This window comes from Solea solea, chromosome 5 (genome assembly GCF_958295425.1).
Source record: "Solea solea chromosome 5, fSolSol10.1, whole genome shotgun sequence".
In the NCBI taxonomy this organism is placed as follows: Eukaryota; Metazoa; Chordata; class Actinopteri; order Pleuronectiformes; family Soleidae; genus Solea; species Solea solea.
In genome coordinates, this window is record NC_081138.1 from 9,995,853 (window position 1) to 10,014,182 (window position 18,330).

The 18,330-nt window shown below is 40.1% G+C and overlaps 1 protein-coding gene across 1 annotated transcript in view; it reads left to right on the forward strand.

The window, feature by feature from the left end:
• The window catches only part of prmt3 (protein arginine methyltransferase 3), a 67,579-nt gene extending 49,873 nt beyond the window's left edge, over nucleotides 1-17,706 (forward strand). The window contains exons 13-16 of the mRNA XM_058630345.1: nucleotides 1,905-1,991; nucleotides 9,307-9,357; nucleotides 9,877-9,964; nucleotides 17,468-17,706. Coding sequence (XP_058486328.1) covers nucleotides 1,905-1,991; nucleotides 9,307-9,357; nucleotides 9,877-9,964; nucleotides 17,468-17,577 — 336 coding nt within the window. The 3' untranslated portion in view covers nucleotides 17,578-17,706. The remainder of the gene's footprint in view (nucleotides 1-1,904; nucleotides 1,992-9,306; nucleotides 9,358-9,876; nucleotides 9,965-17,467) is intronic.
• Nucleotides 17,707-18,330: the final 624 nt, after the last annotated feature.

An 18,330-nucleotide genomic window follows, 5' to 3' on the forward strand; every position in this document is an offset into this window, starting at 1 on the left:
CCAAACAGACATCTGCCCCTCTGCAGAAGCGGAGGAAAGATTTTAACATGGTGTTGTCTAATTCCCTTATGTACCTCTTCAAATGTCTTGCCACAGTGTTCTGAAGTGCAGTCATCTCTTCTGGGAATTTCAGAAGACCCTTAATATGATTGGTGTTGGTACACGTTCCTCCATTATCTCAACAAGCCTCTGTGGATACAAATTTGTCAAAGTTTTCAAAATGGCCCTCCAGCATTCAGTAACATACAGTGGAATCTGGATTAGGGTTTTGTGTCCTATCTGTGACACTAGTCCAGTGATTGTGTCTTCAGAGGCAAGGGAGTGGCAGTTATGTGCATCCAGCACATCCATCAGGTCATCTTTGTCAACAGACTCAAATGATTCCATCGCAAGCTCAAATATATATATATATATATATATATATAGTATAATACCAGATTTGTGTCCCACACCCACAATGATTACTATAAGATATGCTCAGCTTTTTAATGTGTTTTGAATGGAAAAAGCTGCAGCTTAAGCACTTCATACTCGCTTCATACTTGAATAAAAATGTACAATTACCTTTATTCTTCTTAAACTTCGTTCAACATCACTCGAAAACAGACAACCATCCAGCCACATCTGAAATTTCAATCCGAGTTTCAACCTCAAATAACTCGTTCCCACACCTTAGTAACGCGTGGTCATGACATAACTATCTCGTTCCCATGCCTTAGTAACACTTGCCAACAAAATAAGTAACTTGTTCCCACGCCTTAGTAACGCGTGGCCACGACATTAGTATCTCGTTCCCACACCTTAGTAACACTTGGCAACAAAATAAGTAACTCTTTCCCACGTCTTAGTAACACTTGGCCACGACATAAGTATCAAGTTCCCAAACCTTAATAACACTTGGCCACAACATAAGTAACTAATTTCCACACCTTAGTAACACTTGGTCACGTCATAAGGATCACGTTCCCGAACCTTAATAACACTTGGCCACGACATAAGTAACTCATTCCCACACCTTAGTAACGCATGGCCACGACATAAGTATCTCGTTCCCATGCCTTAGTAACACTTGGCAACAAGATAACTAAGTTGTTACCACACCTTAGTAACACGTGGCCTCGACATAAGTATCTCGTTCCCACGCCTTAGTAACACTTGGCCACGACATAAGTATCTCTTTCCCACGCCTTAGTAACACTTGGCCACGACATAAGTATCTCTTTCCCATGCCTTAGTAACACTTGGCCACAACATAAGTATCTCTTTCCCACGCCTTAGTAACACTTGGCCACGACATAAGTATTTTGTAGGTTTTACTAGAATTCATTTTGGTAATTTCTTTGGTTATTTTGTTTCTTACTGAGCCAGTGGCTATCACATAAGTTTTGTTTGGCACTGCCGTAGGGTCTATGAAAGGGTCTGTGTTCATAATACATGCATTTATATGAAAAGGAATTCACAGTTCAACAAATCATAATAATTCAGTTCTGTAATAGTTCAAAGAATTGTCAATTATTTAAAGTGAAATGCATTAGTGTCCTCATTCTGCTTCTTTAGCAATTTGAGATTTTAAAAAAAATTTAATCTCAAAGTGCTTTATAAGTAAAATGAATTATTATTATTATTATAATCACAAAGGAGATGTGATTTATGTTTTACTTTTTATAGCAAACTGGGAAGCTTACTTTTCAAAAGCAACATAATTTAGCAAAGTTCATCCTTATTGCATATATTTTACAACACAATTTTCTTTTTCTATTGAGGATTTGTATATTCTAAGCGGATGTTGTATACATTGGTCAGTAATGATAACACGCCACAGTTTATTGCTTGTCATTTTGTGTTTAATCAGAGTTCATTTAAGTTGTAGATCCTATGATTTGTGTGTGTTTGTATCTCAACAGACAATTGACTGTAACAGAGTTTCCCTTTCTGAGCTGGAGTTTGCATCTGATTTCTGCTTGAGGATAACAAACACTACAGATTGCACTGTAAGTAAAACACACACACACACACACAAGAAAACCAAACATTTTGATTAAGTTTAAGCATTAATGACATTAAAAATACAATTATTTTAAAAGTATTTGTACCTTTTGAGTATTTCATACCTTTGTGACACTAACTCTTTACTGCATGAATACAATTTTGGATTATTATGTTATTATGTATGTTGCAAAATTTCAAGTATCAATATTTAGTGTAAGTGTATTTAAGGCCAAAGCAAAACTGATCTAATACTAAAGTCTAAACATCCACTGTTATCATCAGTCATCAGACATAGTGCCAAGAAAACAAGAAAGAACAAACAGCAAAGACATCAGTCAGGTCATGTTGACGGATTATGTTTCTGTATTTGAGAAAATGTCTCTTAGGTATTTATTAATAGTCTCAAATCGAACCAGAGCATTGGGGATAATGTGACTTTGAATTACATGTCAAACATGGTGAATGTTCACTGCCTGTTTGCCCTGTCGTTCTCTCACACACTAAAACACACGTGCCTAACCTGTAACAACTAACCTTTCACACTAAAGCAGTGTAAGCACTAAATTAATAGCCATAACAACATAACAGCACCACCCTTTAAGAAACATGTGCTCTCCAATAGTTAACAATTAATGTGCACATCAAAATATTAAAACATTCAGGAGTGTTTGTTTGCCAAAATTGAATATACTATCCATAAATAGATTAATATATGTGTATAATTTATTTTGGTTAGAAGAAGCTTTGTTTGTGTACGTGCAGCAGCATGAACACACAAACTGGCCAGAGCATGTGTTTTGCATTTCAAAGCAAAAGCTTATTACATAAATGAAGATGTTGTAGATTAATGTTCTTTCTGGTATGCAAAGGCAACTGTTGTTCACTGATGCACTTTGGAAGGGGAGGGGTGAAAAGACAAGTCCTCCATTTGGTACAAATTGCAGTCTCGCCCATTAGATGTCACAAATTTCTACCCACTGTACCCTTAAAAGTATTTCACTACACTGTATGTTTATGACTTTCAGAAACATTTTCCATATCATTGTCTCCTTGTCCAGAATAAGACTAGAGAAATCTCAATCAGTTAAACGTACTGTTAAAAATAAGTGCTGTGCTGTGCTGTGCTAAGACCTATCATGACTCATCTGAAATCTGGTTTGTACCTTTGACTGCTGGTGTGTAGGTCAACACAGTATTTCTCAGCACAGAACTGAAGTGTGTGTCCTCACTAAGGCTCAACTAAAGGCCCTAAAGCATGATGCATGGTTTATGAGTTTATTTGGTGAGGTGCTGAGAGCCACAGTCAAAATCGCTCCAACCCTTCCCCTCTCTAGCAAGTCTGCTGCATTTCTCTCTACCAGCAGCGAGCTGCCAATGCTAGAACAGCCATACAACTGTAAGCACTAACTCACTGCTCTTCGAGAAGTGATGTGATCTGTAAAAGGGGCCTTTGTGGTGGCTCTGTGCGTTGCTGCAGTGTTACTGCACTGTCTGGTGTATTGGTTTAATGGATAATCAATAGGTGGTTATTATCTGGCCTGTGCTCCCTGGGTAAGGCCGGTGGATTCATTTAATGGGATTTGTAAACATCCTCTCATTTTTCCTGTCTTCTCTGCTCTGTAATTGAAAGCAACCAGCTCCCAGTTTTCTATTCCAAGGGTGTGAGTCCAGTTGTGTGTTTGTGTTTGTGTGTGTGTGTGTGTGTTTTGCTTTGTATGAATATAACTACTTTCTTGCTGTTTTACGCCTTTGATCGACTTCATATTTATGCAAAAGCACATATGTGTATGTCTGTATCTCATGCTGGATTTATCTTTAAATCTTCAGGTCTGCTTTTTTGTGTGTAAAGTATAATTTGTACACATCCTCCCTGTTTCTTTTGGGATTTTGAGATGGGTTGTTTACATGCAGGAGTAGGTTGAAGTTACTATTAAGATACTAATCTGAAGTCAGCATTGGCTGCAGGCAGCTCCTCAGTAGTAGTTAAGATTAACATGTGTGAAGGGTAAACTGCTACTGGACCAGTGCTTGGGGATTGGTGGCAAAGAGCTGCTGCTTCTCTAGTCCAGTGATAGAGCGCCTGCTTTTGTTCTCTTGTCGACAGTCCATTCATCAGCTCAGCTTGCCTAACCTTGCATTAAATGAACAGCACAACCCCTGCGTCTGTGCCGTTCACGCACAAGACAAATCCTCTTGCTTTATTTTATCCCTCCTCCCCTTTGCCTCCCTTTTACATTTCGCATGCGCTGTGCCTTGTATATGTCATGTCTGCCTCTGCAAACTGTGAAGTCACATGCAGAATACTGTAGGATATATACTGTACATTCAGAATGACAAAGTGCATGAAGACTCACATCACTTTGAAATATGTATTCAGACACTTTGTCTCTCCCAGTTCTCTTCATCATCTTTGAGATCGTTCTGTACCTTGACTGGAGTCCACCTGTGGTAAATTAAAATTACTATACATGATTAGTGAGGGCACTCTTGTGGTCTCAGAGTTGACAAAGCAAAGATCATGCCACAGATTGTGTGAAGACACAGATCAGCATATGTTGAAAATTTCTTTCAAACTTGGATCAGAACCTCTATCATGGCATCCACATCCTTGCCTTTTTATTCCTCACAGTTCTATGACCCATTTACCTGAACTGTAAAAGAGGTTACAAATATGCCTCAGCCACTTCTTAAGGTTGGAAATGATGTATGCTGATGACAGGAGAGAATAAGTTTCTGTCTGTAATTAATTTTAACAGCTCTGTCTCACTGCTGCTGACATTGCTACTGTAGCGCTGCAGAGGAAAATGTCTCTGCAATCCATCTCTACCCTACTTTCCATCAAATTTAAATTATACTGGGGGCTGGAGGTGAGAGTGGCCTTCTGAACTGTCAGGGTAGACACTCGTCAACTTCAAGGATGATTTTGAGCATGTTAAGAAGCCAGTTGTTGAGGGACAATTCCACTTTCTACAGTGTATCAGTACAGCTGTGATTTTTGTTTGTCAGGCTATTTCCAGTTTACTGTTAACAAAGAAGTGATAGGGGAAGTGCACTGATTTTACACATCAAATGTGTTCACAGATTTTAGACAGTACATATGCATACTTATATTTGCTGTAGTCTGTTCAACTGTCATGGATTTGTTAGCACCTCTCACCTCCCCTTCCGACAAAAATCGAAGAAAAATGGTAACCTTCACATACCATAAAGTTCTCTCCATTTTAAATTTTCCTTCTCCACCATTTCCCTCCCACTCGCTCTTCCTTTTGGTTTATGCATCTAGTTTATGTGGGTTGAGCTGTTTTTCATTTTCATAGAAAGCTTCTGTTTGAAAACCTAAAAAACACATTCTGGCTGGTTTAAGTTGCTGTAGAAACATTGTGGCAGAAGATGGCAGCCTCCATGAATCAAGGCCCTTTTCTAATAGCCATGTCAGCACTGTCTTTGCTCAGTCTGCAGCTGTTGCTGAACATTAGCCTGAGAAATGGATACACATTCCCACTCAGTACATGTCCATGCACATTTAAGCTGAGCTCCGATTGTGCTTGACGAAGTTGTTTAATTGGACCACTGCCCTCGTCCCATTATACAGTTACAGGTTGGAAATCAATTTATTGAATGAACTGTGTCTGCCTCTATCCCTTCAGCTTGTTAGTATTAGATGGTTTTAGTGCAGGAGATTGAGCAGTTTACAAACTTCAGTTTAATCTTTTTGCTGGCAGCCATGTTTACAGTGAGGGCGAGGGTTCATGGCCCAAGCTGGGTCTCAGTGACGGTGGTGTGCGTTGCAGCATGCTAGCAAATTTGATGCTGACGGTGTGTCAATACCTCATACAACCACACCTGAAATATCCCTTAAAGTCCATTTTTTCTATTCGATTCCATTCAATTTCCTGAACAAAGATCGGTGATGCTGCTAATAACAGTTACTTTTGCACAGCTTGGTTCTGGACCTCTGGACCGTCTCCGACTGTTTCAGTACAGTTGTTTGTCTGAGAGGCTTATGTTATGAATGAATGAGGAACACTGATGGGAGGTGTGTTGCAGCTGAGGCTGATGCATGCTCCACCTCATCAGAGAAGTAGCGGTCGGGTGAATAGGCAGGGAGGAGGGACGCAGGAGGTGGAAGAAGAGGGGCATTCACACCAACCCGCCAGTGATGTGGTCGTGCTTGAAGTGTCTACGCCTGGATAAACCCCATCAAAAGTGCATTAGACACTCTTCCCTCCCACCCACACCCTTTCTCCCCCTCACTGCCCCTCCCATTCCCCCCACCCCCCCAGTCGTATAATAGTATCTGGCCCGGACACGCGGCTTGCTGACACACAGCCAGGCGAAAGGGAAGCGATGATGAATTGCTCCCTGTTGGTGTTATCCATGATGATAATTATTAATTTTCCCACTGCTCTTCCTGGAGAATGGGGGCCAGAGAGCTGCAGTGTTGCGGAGCCTCCTCCATGGGCCGTCAAGAAGCCCACTGTCATCACTTATCGCAGACAGAGTTGAGGCCCAAGGCTAAACGCTGATGAAAATTAAAAGCTCTCATTCTTATGTCCTTTTTTGGTGTGTGTATATATGTGTCTGTTATTTAAGTTTCCATTTATTTTCCTAGTCTTTCACTTTGTCCTCCAGCTGATGGGATACAGAGGCACTAATCTCTCTTTTTTAAGATTTATTATTAAGATTTAAAATTTTAAGGTTTATCCTTATTTTATAAGTGGGGCTGATATTACACTCAAGATTGCATCACTCACTATTTCTCATATTACCATTAAAATAAGAACATTTTTCTCATAGGCCTTTGTAATCAGAGGTTGGAGTGTACACCTGCTTAACAGTAAACCACAGACCAAGTTAGCAAGTAAAAAGTGGGAAAGGAAGTAGAACATATAGCAGCTAAAGATATGCATATTGTTGAGGGCCACGATGCATTGAGACCATAACTTTACCAAAGCTATATTATATATGTCTGCTATATGTGTAAATCGACAACATACCCTTTAATTGGGTAAAATTTTCGAAATAATCATCCTAATAAAAAATAGTTTTAGTCTCCTTGTGGAGTTGCAGTACGGATCATGCTCTACCATTTTTTATTCATCATCAAGTTCTTTATTGCTAAAAACTTTCACATCTTTTGTGTTTTATGTATAAGTTTCATTACTTTTTCTTTCTTTTTTTTCAAGTGTGATTTTAATGGGACAGTTTTTTGTTTTTTATTTATTTTTTTTTCCAGTGGCCTGAATTTTAATTGTTCCATCTCACTATAGTGTGAAAGTGGCAAATGCAGAACTCAAAGTGACAATCAATCTTGCTTGTTGTCTTCAGTGGCACTCTACGAGGATGATCTCTGCCTCTATAGCTGCGAGAGGTGAATCCTCTCTTCCTGACGAGTAATTACAACTAATTTCCTAATTACCTCGGCACTGAGTGTCTCTGTAACGTTCATTAAAAGCCATAATTGCATTGGGGTGACATGCTCTTTTATCCTCTTTGGGTTCTTTTCTTGTGGTTTAGCTGTGAGTGAGCGATTCCGCCCCTGCCTGTCTGAGTCAATGAAGTCTGATTGAAGCCCCTGTTAAGGGAGTGTGTTGAACACAACTTCTGACGCTGTAATGATTACCAAGCCTGCACGTGTGTAAGTGTGTGCAGTGCTCATTATCTTTAGAAGAAAAAAGTCTCTCTCAAGATGTAAATAAATAGTACAGAGCTCTGCACATACAAATAAGAAAGAAAAAAATGTATCGCTTCCTCCCCGGTTTGACCCACTAACCTTCCATGTCTTTCAACCTTTTCTGTGTGTTTTCATGTTCTTACCTCTTTTTTTTCTTCCCCTCCTCTCATCTATTCCTCTATTTTCCTCTTTCCCCGTCTTCCATTGATTGTACTCTTCTTTGTCTTGGAGAGCTGGCCTCCAAGTTGTCAGCTGTGTCAGGATTAAAAGCTATTAGTTCTGCATCATTGCCACTACAAGTGCGCTCCTGAGATTGATAGAGTGCCTCTTTTCCTCTAGTGGGGGTGGGCATTGGATTGGAGGAAAGCAAGCCCTGGGGGGGGGTTGTGGGTTACCTCACATATCTGACAACGGTCACCTACAGGCTCTCAGACTTTCCTTGACTTTCTGTTTGTTTTAGATATGTGAATTGGTTTTCACTCGTGTCCATGGCTTTCCTTACCAGCAGACAGGAGGACAACATTTTACATGGAGGCTTTTACTCTGAAGGGAAGGAAGTTGTTCTATCTCATTGCTGACACTTAAAAAATGCTTTCTTTTTTTCATTTTTGGTTTTGGTTGTAACAAAATTGACACCATGTTCTCTTGAAGAGGACTTGAAACTAACAAATAAGGCAGATCTCCGGAAAATGTTTGTTATTAATTGAGTGAGTAGGCTAATTTTCCTATCTGAGTTGTTTTTTTTGCAACCACTGGAGACACCCTCCAGAGCTCATTCAGTATATTAGTATTTCCCAATTGACTTTGCAGTGGAAACCAGAGGACTACTATTTATTTTTTGCATACATCAGAGGTGTGAATCTTTCATAATCTCACGATTCAATTCAAAATCCATTTTCAATTGAAAACCATTTCAGTAGATGTAGGTTTGAAATTAGAAATAGGTCTAGTCTCTCTAGACAACACAGTCACTAACACACAACACAGTCACCAACACACAACACAGTCACCAACACACTACACAGTCACCAACACACTACACAGTCACCAACACACTACACACTACACCGTCACCAACACAATACACCGTCAGCAACACACAACACACAACACAGTCACCAACACACAACACAGTCAGCAACATACAACACAGTCACCAAAAGCCACCTTTGCTAATTTCATGTGCAGGCTGTATTTCTTTTATGATTGTCAGCTAAATTGCCTCCATGTTGTAGGCGGCTGCCTCATAATTTATTTCTTTTGTCCGGTGACAAGTTTCCCAGATGAGGTGGGAGCGAGCACATGTGACGTGTTGTTGACTCAGCCTAAATGAGACACCAAGTTGGTTTTGAGAGGGAGTTGGTTTGAATGAAGTGGAGCTCAGGGCTTATATGAAACCCAATGAGCATTCTGAGCATGGCTAGTAAAAAGGTAACATCTCAGCGAAACAGCAGAATAATGTTTTCTACTGTATTCCTGATCACAGCAGCTCATTGAGTTTATTTTGCTCATTAAAACCCTGCGACTTGTTCCGCCTCCCGCTTCTCTCTCAACTCTGCATGTCAGAGTTGCAGTGTAGTCAAACAAATCCAGGGGTTTATTGTACTGTCACATTCTAACACACCTCTCATATTTCATTTCAGGCAGTTGTCGGCTACTTTGACATTTTCTTTGACAAAGGCTGCAGCAACAAGGTAAGCAGTGGCAGCAACAGCCAAACCATTTAACGGAAACTCAATTATGTTCACATTTTACCATGTTCCTCCTCCCTGAGGCGTTCTCTGGCAATCGACAGGCGTCCTAGTCAACTGCTGATATAAGCACTTAGCCAGCAGAGCCAGCCAGTTGGAAAAGCCGATGCCAGGCTCTATGAGCAACACAGACACCTTTTGATTGCACTTCCTATTGTACCTGAGATTCACAGTGCATGCTATGAATGGTCCAGAAAATTACCAGCTCTGCTGGGAGCTACGGCTGTAACAATGTAACATAAATACACTGAAGATAAGTGGGATATACTGTATATGTATATATAACACATCATTTTGTAACAGTGGACTGTACCCTTACCTTTACTGTTTTGTATGGACAACATGGTTTTTAATAGTTTAAACTGATTATAAACAAGCTGTATGCCCCTAATCACCCAGAAGTTGTTTTTGCTGACCATCTTACTCTTGTTTTTCTTCCTTTTTATATTATTATCGCACCAGGTGATGTTCTCCACAGGTCCCCAAGTCACAAAGACACATTGGAAACAGACAGTTTTCCTGCTGGAGAAGCCCATTTCTGTCCAAGCAGGTCAGTGATCACACAGAACACTCTGCAGAGCACTGTAGATTGGATATTTAGGACAACATCTGGCTTTCTTTTGATCATTCTCAAGTCAACTGCCATTTACATGTGTACATAAGTTCAGTTTTTGTATTTCATTCAGCTTCACATTTGCACATGGTTTTATTTTCCTCCTGCGGGCGGCAGCGGTGCTTTATAGTGAGCTGTGGCAGGTAATCTGTCTGTGGTGGAGATGTAGTCAGGCTTGCTGACACCCGTTATCTGTCACCTACAGAGACAGCAAAGGATCAAAACAAATCACATTCAGCCATCAGAGACAGCATGTAAAACTTCATCTGATAGTGAGTCACAGGCCTCTGAATCATGACACATTAACAAGAAGAGTGTTTTGTAAATGACCAATGAATTATTTATAGAATCACTGTATCAGCAGATACAAGTGTTTTTAACTAGCACAGGCACAGCTGTATATATGTTCTCAGAAATAACTTTCTACATGTTGAAACTCCTGCAAACATTACTTGTGTGAGGTAACTTGAGCATGAATATCTTTGTAACCCTAGTAATGAGACCAAACAGCAGTGACACTACAAAAAAACTAATCAAAAATTAAAAGATTTTACATAGCTCAAGACAAAAACATTTTTGTTACTAGAACTGGTGCTCCTGACGGAAAAATGTTAGGGGTGCAAGCACAAAATTGTGTGTGATATACTCTCCATAAGTATGTTAGTAGAAATGTGTAGATACTTTAATAAAAATCATTATATTTTTGAAGCTTTGGATAGTGTGTTCATTTTCAATCATGGTCAATAGTTGCACCACCATGTTCTTACAGCAACCCAAATGAAATAAAACACAACAACCAGTACTTGCATCTTATGTGATCAGTTAGTATAGACTGTATGTTGTGTGAATGATCCTATTACTGCCTCAAACACAACCAGTTGTTTGAATTATCATAAAGGAAATCATGGATATGCCTGCTGATGTGGGGATGGATGAGCCTTGGTGCTGGCTGTCCTCTTGCTTACTGCATATCAGATGGAGGCTACTGTAATAAATGACCTGCAGAGGAGTGGAGGAGCTTGATGTCTGGCAAACCCCTAGCCATGCTCTCGCTGCCCTGGCAACAGTCAAGATGATAAGAATGTCAAAACCTCTGACGCTGCCCAAATCCTATCTCAGGATTTGTGCTCCGCTGAGTCGGATAAACACAGCAGAAACGGAGAGCTCAGGGCGACATTATACTAACAGCACACACAGGTATAGGAAACCGCAGAGGCGAAACAAAGAAAGATTCCTTTTGACGATCTGGTGCAGGACACCTTGCATGCATGTTTGTGTGACAAGTGGCAAATTAAATTAAACACCACAATGAAAGAGCAGAGAAACATGATGAATGCAGGTGCAGGATGGAGCTCAGGAGTGTGATGAAAATAAGGAATTGTATCCCTTTGCATTATCATATCACAAAGCACTGAAGCCCAGTCAAATACCTGTGGCTGATATTCTATTAGTGTGTTTTCACTGTAATCACCACCATGACAACAAAGGAGGGATATTGACATATTAAAAAGAATTGTGTTATTCCTTTAAATTCGGGTGAAATGTTAAATTTATTCACACACATACCACAGTAATACATTTTCAAGCTGTGTTTTTCCTTTTTTGAGGGAAGCTTTGTATAAATACATGTATGTAACATGTATGTGCCTTTGTATCAGATTTAAAAAAAAAAAAAAAAACTATACTTATGATTCCTCGCCTCCGATGTTGAAATGGCATCTTTGATCGTCACCACCTGCTGAACTTCTCATCTGTGTCAACATCAAGCCAAAGTTTCCATGTAAAGACAAGAATGTGTTTATAAATCTAATATCCAGATTCCTTTGGAATTTACTGATCACATGTATGCTCCTGTGAAGATGAATCCTGTAGGGCTGATTTTTGATTCTAACCCTAACCAAGACTGGATCACTGGGATTATCTTTTTTAAGAAGTTTGGATCTTAACACCCCATTATCCTATCTGTCTTTTCTTGTTTCTCAGCAAAGCAGTACAAAGCCCCCAGTTATGGCCTCTAGGCATAACTGGCACAGTGACGCACACATACATGTTCACATGTGCTATGAGCTACGGAACATTTTAATCTGAATCTACATTTGAATTTTTTTACTGCATTTTCCGATGTAAACAATCTGCACATAAATGAGCATTTTAGCTCTGTTTCAGAGGTGCAACCATAGACTATTCAAGTACGCAAGGCCTGTACATGCCGATATAGTGGGAGTGCTTGGGCCAATGGCAATAATGATTTATAGGTTTTTCCCTGTGCCCACCTACAGAGGTCATTTAATCTCTTCTGTTGAGAAATTAACAATCGTATTTTACATGTTCATGTTGCAGCAGATGTATTTTTTCTTCATTGTACAAATGAACAAACGTAAAAAAAAAATAGGTTGGTGAGGGTACTAGCATATAAGTCAGTGAGGTGGCAGTCTGATATTGGTGTTTGCCTATATCCAATAATGAATTTTAAAGCCAATATTGGCCAATAATATTGTCCATCCCTACTTAAACTGATAACATAATGATATGCATAAATGTCTGCTATTGTAGCTGTGTCTTGTTGAACATGTGAACTGAACAGTTTGAACAGAAAGTTCAAAAAGTAAGAAGAAAAGATAAAAAGAGAAAGAGTAAGTGAGAGAGAGACAGAGAGCTGCAGGTTATTAATGTGCTCACTGTACTCTGCCACCCTGATGGTCCCCAGCCTCTTCCAGTGGCTGTAAACCAAAAATTGACTTTTTAACAACATTCACCGGCTGCCTGCTATGCTCCTGTGATGCACTTTACAACACACACCACTCCTTCACACACTCAAATTCACAAGTGTTCTCACATACTTAAGTTCTATAGTCCCCCTCTTGTTTTAAGATAAAATTAAAGTCACCTTGCAGAAAACAAAACTCTCACATACAGCCTCTCTTTCTGGGTGTTAACGTTGTAGAAGTACCAGTGGTTTGTTTTAATACTGACTCTATCTGAGGTGATTTACTGTGACAAATACCTAATCCTATTTGATGTGTTTGTATGTGTGCAGCAGTAATTAACTCTGTGGCTTCACTTCTGGGGGGAGGTGCCTGGGGAAAAGAGAGAAAACGTATGCAGCAAGCTGGAACAAAACATCCTCCTGCATGGCAGCATAATAAATTAAATAGCGAATCATTTGTCATGCTCTGCTTTGTTTGTGAAGCTCATGTATTGAAGAGGAGGGTCCTTTTTTCCCACAATATTACCTACTTAATGTTTATTGGAAAAAAGGAGGTCACACTTTTTGTCCAGTGGTCCTCAGAGCGAGGCGATGCCTGAGTTACCTGTGCAGAACGTCTCTTAAAGCAGCCAAAACATGGGTGTTCATTCTTGTTTGGACTTTCATTAGATATTCAGAAGGTCTTTGTTCCAGCCCACTTCCATGACCCATCTCTTCTGCTCAGACGCTGTACTTGTTCTAAATCTTTCTCCTGCTGTCGTCTGTCCAGGCTCAGTTGAAACACCACCTCCTCTCACTGCCCCCACCCCCCATCTGAACTCTGAAGGTCCTTGAACTGTCCAGCAGCAGCAGCTTTGAGTTACCCGGGGCTGTAACTCAAACAGTGGCTTAGATTTGTGCTGGCGGACTGGTGCTTGCAATATCCAACCCATCACCTCTATTTCTTAGTTGTGCTCTCAGGTCCTGTGGAGCAAAAACACATTAAATAAGGGAAGATTGGGACAATAAGAAGGATGTCAAAGTCATGGGTCTGAAATTTGGCTATTAGAATCAGTGCAGCATCAGGAAGGGGTCAAATGTGGAAGTCAGCTGTTATAGGGGGACTATGGAGTCCCTCTTTGTTTTTTGTCTTTGAGGATGTCTCTGTACTTATTTATTCATAAAAATAAAAATGTGCCACTATTTTAAAAATGATTTGGAGTTAGTTTAAGCCAGTCCTTCCAAAGTGGATATTTTCTGTAAATCTGTTAAAACTGTAAAGATGAGCTCGAGTACCAAAGTACTGCAGCTTTGTCCGCTCGTGCTTTTTGGAACCGCTGCGATTGTGAGCCAAATGGTTAAAATGTAAATAACAGCAGTTTAAATGAATCACTAACGCGAGCCGAGTATTTCCACCCTAATTTCATGGAGCAAGGCTGTGGTGGGCTGAGATAGGCTGTTTCTGTGGGCTTGGTTGTGCTTAATGACACTGGCATGTTGATGTACGACACTGTAGTGAAAGCCTTGCTCCATTCCTCGGCTCATTTACACACATGGTTAGCTCTTTCTTCCCGAATCTGTGGCCAGTTTACTGAAGGCACAGAGGCCCTTTTCCATGGGGAGTCTGGTCTTGACTGATTACATCAGAGCATCTATAGTTGCATCACGACTGAACGGATACTCTGCCTCTGGTTGTTTGTAGGTTACGATACTTTGATCTGAAACATTAGGGATTAGTTTGCTGCAAGGTTATTTTCTCCTTTTGTCCGAGACCTCTCTCTCTCTCTCTGTCAGTTATATTTTGAGAAAATGTTACAAAAGGTTAAGCAATTATTCCTTTGACCTTTTTTTTGGACTTTGCCAACATGAGTTTGACTACAGCGATCTGCTGCCTCTCATGAGCACCAGGCTCTGCTGCTGTTACCAGATTACAGCTAATATAAAAAGTGTGGCCCCTTGTGTCATTTCCTACAAAGTAAGTGAAAGCAAAGTAGAGACCATTGAGTAGATGTCATTTTTTGGTCTGTATCTTTATGGACATTGAAAGAAACACTTGATATCCACATGTTATGCAGGATGAGAATATAATTGTCATGCCCGTCACTGAAAAGAAATGATGTTGTGATGTAATTTTAAATGGAATAGAGTCAAACCTCATAGAATAGAGTCGGTGGAGAGGCCTGAAGGTGAGACTTAGCAGATTCACCTACACTTGTTTCCGTGTGGACAGGTCCTGAGTCTGTAGAGCCAGAGAACTACTTCACGGTCACTAAAATATATTAAACCTCAGGTTAAAAGACACTAATCAGTGCTGAGATTATACACTGTGAAGTAATGTGACCTCCAGGGGCATCAAGTAAACTGTAGCCAACAGATAGAAACGTTGCAGGGCAGGAAAAAATTGTAGCTTGTTATCAGGAACTTAAAGACAATCAGATTAAGTGTGTGAATACGCTCTGCTGTAGGGAACAGCAGCTGAGCCAATGGTCAACACCACAGACACGAGGCACCTGAGCTGTAACAGGAAAAACACTAAAACATGTCTGGTTTGTGTTATCTCTGTGGCTTTTCGCTGGTAGTAGTTGTCTGTTAGTGTCTGACAGCAAACTCATATTTCATCAATGTTCTAATGTTCTAATATTTAATTCAACCAACACCTGTTCTAGGTTTCAGGTGGTGGCCAAACTAAAAGTTCGGGTGATTTTTGTTCAGTAGTCTACACTAGATTTAGATACTAAAACTCTAACTCAAAACCCGAAATCTGTTATTTACATACGTATTTACTTCTTTCTTTTCTTTTGTTCCATTATTCCCTTTGGCAGAGTTTGCACCTTTGATTCCTCTTGCACACACACTATTTGGCCAGTTTATCCTGTTATTGTTATCGTATCCTCTGAAGCTCCATCAGATGTGGATGGTAAGAATCTGCATAGGTTTTTTTATTATCGTATTCTATCCACACAAACTGAAATGGTATTTTTTTGAAAACGGGTCCCAGAGTGGGAAAATCTTAAAATGCCGCCCTTGTGTTTTCACGTAGACAATGAATGTGCTACTTCAGGGAAACCATGATGACGTAGTCCCTTTCTAGGTCGTCATCCTTGTGTTTGAAGATTGTTTTGCATATTACTAGATCACTATTTTTACTTGAATGAACAACACAAATTGTTCCACACAATTTCACTGTGCATCCTTAACTCATTCTTGACTGTGACTCTGCACGGTGTGTTCACAATCTCTCTCTCTCTCTCTCTCTCTCTCTCTCTCTCCCACTTGCATATGTTAGTACATATGCAAAAAGATTGTTTCCCTTCCATTATGTTTCCATATGGATAGGGCCTCAGAATAAGAACTGAAGTAGATTGAGTGAAGCCCTTGGAGCAACCTGCCTGTCTTAGTGTCGTCATGATTAGTTGTTGGCTTTAAATGCCGTTAAGCTTGATGACATTGTATATATTTCGAGGATTTAAACACTGTTTGAAATGTTTTTTTGATGTGCTTTTTTTCTCTTGTATATTCTGCTCACTCTGTGCACACACAGCATAAAGGCAGTGGCCGTGTCTGTCCTGCCTGCAGTGGAGTGACAGACCCAGAGTACGGCACCAGCCGTTGCCATGGTAGCAAGTGAAATGTGACAGCAGTAGTAATGGTGGATGTTTAGCCAAAGAAAAGCGCCAGTCAGCATTTTCCCTCCTTGTCCTCCTCTCACCTCCAGCAATGACGAGTGTGTGGCACACAGAGAGGAGGGGGGACTTGTTTGCCATTTGGATAAACATTCATTTACCTCCAGCAGTCAAACATAAAGATAATCAGAGTGATTATGCATCATAATCATCAGTATCTTTGCCCGACCTCCCAATCGCTAGTGCATCGTACTGTAAACGCGCCTCCTCGCTGCTGCCATCTGGAGATTTCAGCGGGTGTGTTCACGCACATGCACACACGCACTACAGTCTTGCTTCTTAACATGCATTAAACCACATTCCTTTTCCACACATCATCATTTCTATAAGCGCCAGTGCATCTGCGATCATGCTGCAGAGGCCTGAGCTCAGCAGCACTGTACTGCTGCAGGGCGTCAGAAAGATTTCGTTTTATGTGCAGTTATTCATTTCCCATTTTTTATGAACACACTAATCAATGTCTGACTCAGTGAAATTGTTTTCTGCCTTTTTGATGTTTTTGAAGTCTGATATGGAGGCATAGGAATTATGTTAATGATGTAGTGTGGCTGTCTGTTGGGGCTAAATCACATAAAGAAGAGTTTTATTTTCTCCTGAGGGAACCTAAAAAAGAAACCACATAGATGAAGATGTGTGAGGCAGATTATGGAACATGTATAACTTTACATGTTCCATAGTTTGTCATTACACTATTGTGTTTGACATGTTCTTTCATCAAAGACAATCGTTGATTCGAGCCATGTTCATCACCGTGGTCTTATTTGCAGTCTGCACTCTACATTCTTGTATTTTATTGTTTTATAAATAACTTAACTTTTATTAAGTTAATCAGATTGTACAATATTGTAATTATTGTATTGTCATTGTCCAAAATATTGACTCAAATCCATCTTGAATGTACATTTGTTTGGCTGAGCTTTAACTGGGAAATGCTCAGCTCTGCTTTTGGTTCACACCTTGAAAGCCAGGAAGAGGAACTGCCCAGAAAGGTGACTGGCTGTTTCCCGTGTAAAACAAACAAACATGCAGTGACATTGATATTTGTGTTTCTCTCCTTGTTTTTTTTATTAGGGGAGGAGCTCCATGGAAAGATCACCGTGCGTAAGAACAAGAAAGATCCTCGCTCACTGCTGGTCACCTTTGAACTCCGAGACAGGAAGCAAACGTACAGCCTGCAGTGACATCCTCATCACATCAAACAACATTCAGCAAATGTAGTACATTTTAATTGAACATTCATGAATTCTCAAGTTGTGTGATATCAAATGTTATCATTTCTGTATGTGTCTTGTAATAAAAAATAGAAAGAATGGGGTTTCCTCCTTTTCTGTGCATTTACTTTAACATCACATGATCAAACTGCCGTGGGCTCTTATTTTAGTGATTTGTAGGTGACAACAAATTGAAATCCAGTTTAGCCCAGTTTTCAGTCCTGCAAAGCTGCATCTCATCATGTGCTATTACAGTGTGTTCCCATTGAAATGTCCAATTAAATTAAAAAGACACAAGATCCAAGTATTTTCCTTAATTTCCATCCACATTCTCCTCCTAATTGTCCTAATTTGAGTTTGGGGCATCGTCCATCTTCCATGAGTTTAGTGGGACAAAATGGAATGAATTTAAGTCTTAAAAAGGCTGATGCCTCTTTACATACTTCAATGAGCAATTCTGCCAACAATGAAATGTTTTTTTTCCTTCATTCTCTGAGATGATGAATCCTGGACTGTGAGGTAGATGTGAGGAGGAAGAAAAGGAGGTGCAGTCTGTCATATGTGATATGTGTGATAGGAAAGGAAACTGTCTGTGTGTTCTTGTATTTGTCACTTTGTGAGGACCACAAATCATGTAAGGAGGACATTTTGGCTGGTCCCCACTGAATGAAGTGCAAAGTGTGTGTGTTTGTGTGTGTTCAGTCTGAAAGGAAACAATTCACT